We start from the raw sequence: 3,773 nt of genomic DNA, 5'->3' as shown, positions 1-3,773 counted from the left end.
AAATTGGTTTTCTTATGAACAAGGGACAAATAATTGATATTTTTAAACATTGGTTTTAAAAAGCCATCGTATGAAAATTCATAAAAGTTCTCACCCAGACTGGCATGCAGTGGCATGCTCATAGCTACCGCAGCCTTGACCTGCTGGTTCAGGCAATCCTTCCACCTCAGCCTTTCAAGTAACTGGGACTACAGGCACACACCACTATGCTAATATTTTGATTTATTGTGGAGACGAAGTCTAGCCATGTTGCTGGTCTCCAACTCCTGGGCTCAGGCAATCTTCTTAGCCCTGCGTCCCAAAGTGTTGCATTATGTTAATTAAAATAAGTCATCAAAAATTTTGTTTAACTTTCTAGATGTAGGGGGACAATTTTAATTTAAAAAAAAATTTATGCAGAGAAAGGATTTTACTGTGTTGCCCAGGCTGATATCAAACTCCTGACCTCAAGTGATCCTCTTGTCTTGACCACCAAGCTATTACTGGTGACAGTCACCACACATGGCCCACAAGGGACCAATTTTAGAGTTGAGTAGTTCAATTCACCTCATTTGACATAAAAGTTTTCTTTTATTTTGAGGTTTAAAGCAATTAGTTGCAAGTGTATCAGGGTTTTAAGCATATTATGAAATGATAGCCGGTTAACCAATATTATTTAATCCTCAGAATCATCATCAACCAGCCGTTTTGAATTCATCATCTCTTCGGCAAGTCGCAGAAGGCACCAGTATTTCCAAAATGTGGCAAAATGACTTACGGCCATTGCTGATAGAGCGATACCCGGGATCTCCTGGAAGCTACGCTGCCCGTCAGGTGAGAACATGGCACCAGACCGCAAGGTTGTTGAATACCTTGTTTTCACATGAGGGATAACATTATGACTGAGGTTCTGAGTTGTCCAAGATCCAGATCTGTCATCTCCTTATTCACCCAATAGGCTACCAAGAAATGTCTATTCTGAATTAAGTGATACTTTTTCATCTAAATCAGTTTATGTGTGAAATCTCTGTGTGGGGTACAGCAGCAGACAGGGTGCTAAGCCCTTAACTCTTGACCATGTCAGTAACATACCCCAGGCTCCAAACCAAGCTTTCTTGAATCCTAAATAACCAACATCAACAGACTTAGAGAGTCCTCGCTGAAGGTTCTGGGCCAAGAGTGGGTCATTGTCCTGTCAGGTCTTTACTCTCCCTGTGGAAACTCTCCCTGGTGGAAGAGTTAAGGCCAGCGAGAAGCTTTTTCACCAGGACAGTGATTCTCAAACTTCTCACTCTGACTCACAGTAAAATAGATTTTACACTTTATACACATAAACACATTGATATATTCAGCTGATACAAAAGTTTTATGAAAAATAATCATCCTTTTCTTTTTAAATTAATTTGTTTTAAGAGACAAGGACTTACTCAGGGTCTTAGCCAGACTGGAGTGCAGTGGTGCAATCATATCTCACTACAGCCTTGACCTCCTTGGTTCAGGCAATCTTCCTGCCTCAGCTTCCCATGTAGTTGAGGCTATAGGCATGTGCTACCATGCCCAACTAATTTTTTTATTTTTTGTAGAGACAGGGTCTCACTCTGTTGTCAAGGTCAGTCTCCAATTCCTGGTCTCAAATAGTCCTTCTGCCTTGGCCTCCCAAAATGCTGGGATTACAGGCACGAGTTATCCTGCCCAGCTTTACTCACTTTTATTACCTGCATTTCATTCTGATATGGTTAATTCTATTTTACTAGTTTTTGAAAAATGCTGGCCATGACCCACTAAACTGATTTCTAGACCCAATGATTTTGCCACTGCCGTTTGGAAGACCAGGGCTGTCGAATAAGCCAAAGAATAAACCATAAGTGGGGGTGGACCTCCAGGGTGTCTCTGCCTTCTTCATGGCAGTCATTCTTAGCAATCTGAAACCTCACCTCTGAATAGCTGCTTTTTTTTTGGTTTTGTCTTTATTTTGTTGTTTTGAGTCAGGGCCTCCCTCTCTGTTGCCTAGGTTGGAGTGCAGAGGCATGATCACAGATCACCAGAGCTTTGACATCCTGGGCTCTGGCAATCCTTCTGCCTCAGTTTCTCAATTAGCTGGAACTTTACAGGTGCATGCCACCATGCTTGGCTCATTTTTTATTTTTTTGTAGAGACAAGGTCTCACTATATTTCCCAGAGTGATCTCAAACCCCTGGGCTCAAGCAATCCTTTTGCCTTGGCCTCCCAAAGTGCTGAGATTACAGACATGAACCTGGCCTATTTTTTGTTTTGTTTTTTCAAACTAGCCTCATTTCAAGGGACCGCTTAGGAAGGAATGGAACCCTCCCCTCCTATACTTTTTAGAGATCCCTTTGCCTGCCTAACTCTTCAGGTAAAAGACCTCAGCACCCACTGCTATACCTAGAGTGAGACCCTCAAGGCCCAGGTGCCCAGCTCTCGGGCTCTTTCTTTCTACCCAGTGTGTGGCCTCTGCCCCTCAGGTCTAGCCTAAACAGCCATGTGTCTGTATCCCCGGTAGACTCTTGTTTTCTGACCCAACACCGCCTGCTTCTCCTAGGGAATTAGATGGTGGAGACCCTAAGGGAAGCTTTACACAGAGAGTAGAATAGGAATGACTGTGGTAGGCCTTCTCTGAGCACTTTTTCCAGGTCAGGCACTCTATCGAGTTTTTTGCACAGATCATGTCATTCAGTCTTCACAGCAGTGCTACCAGAGGCCTGAGGTTTAGGTATATGAATGGACTTGCCCAAGGTTACATGTGGACGAGTGATGGGGCCAGAATCAGCTAGACTTCTCGACATCCTCTTCCTGGAGAGCTGGGAGGCACCTGCCCTGTGGTCTGTACACACAGCTCTCTGGCTCTCCATCTTCTCAGGCCCCAGTTGGAGATGGGGGCACGTGTCATTCACTTCAACAATATTTGCTGCGTTTCATCCCCCAAGCATTTCATTTCTTCTTCTTAGTTTTTAATTTTCCCCCTGTTCAGACCACTTATTTATTTGTTTATTTATTTGTTTATTTATTTATTTATTTATTTATTATACTCCTGAGCTCAAGCGATCCCCCTGCCTCAGCTTCCCAAAGTGCTGGGATTACAAGTGTGAGGCACCATGTCCAGACCCAAGCATTTTTCTTGAAAGAAGGTCAAGGTCCTAGCTGGTGCTTTCCAAAATGTCCAGTTCCTCTTTAGAAAAAAGTCTAGGTCTTCGATGCTCACTAGACTTTTTCGTTTCCCCGTACCATTTCCCCAGAAGGAAACTGGGTGGACACCTGAAACTCCGTGCATGCTTCAGACCTGAGGTTCCTCCTCTGTGGGTTCTGGAAATTAATAAACCTCATTGCTATTTTAGCTTCAACAGAACACAGTATATAGCGTACATAAGATACACAGATATTGCTGTGTTTAAAAAGATACATAGTCATTTAAAAGAGTTACTGGAGCCACAGTAACATTTTCCACTGTTGTGTGGGGGTGGGGCAAACAAGACTTCAAAAAAAAAATTTTTTTTGAGTCAGAGTCTCATTCTGTCGCCCAGGCTGGAGTGCAGTGGCATGCTCACGGCCACCCCAGTATTCACCCGCTGGCCTCAGACAATCCTTCCACCTCAGCCTTCCAAGTAGCTGGAACTACAAGTGCGTGCCACTACGCCCAGCTAATTTTTTTATTTATTGTAGAGACGAGGTCTCGCCAAGTTGCCCAGGCTATTCTCCAACCCCTGGGCTCCGACAGTCCTCTTGCCTTGGCCTCCCAAAGTGCTGGGATTACAGGCTTGAGCCACCGCGCATGGCCT

General features: G+C 44.1%; 1 protein-coding gene across 1 annotated transcript in view; it reads left to right on the top strand.

The window, feature by feature from the left end:
* Positions 1 to 664: 664 nt before the first annotated feature.
* The window catches only part of QPCT (glutaminyl-peptide cyclotransferase), a 25,962-nt gene continuing 22,853 nt past the window's right edge, over positions 665 to 3,773 (top strand). The window contains exon 1 of the mRNA XM_021712626.1: positions 665 to 813. Within this exon, the coding sequence (XP_021568301.1) occupies positions 739 to 813 (75 nt within the window). The 5' untranslated portion in view covers positions 665 to 738. The remainder of the gene's footprint in view (positions 814 to 3,773) is intronic.

Source organism: Carlito syrichta, unplaced genomic scaffold, assembly GCF_000164805.1.
Source record: "Carlito syrichta isolate Samal-C Ts95f unplaced genomic scaffold, Tarsius_syrichta-2.0.1 Scaffold90614, whole genome shotgun sequence".
In the NCBI taxonomy this organism is placed as follows: domain Eukaryota; kingdom Metazoa; phylum Chordata; class Mammalia; order Primates; family Tarsiidae; genus Carlito; species Carlito syrichta.
Note: the sequence above shows the minus strand (reverse complement) of the source record. Positions and strands in the feature narration are given on the sequence as shown.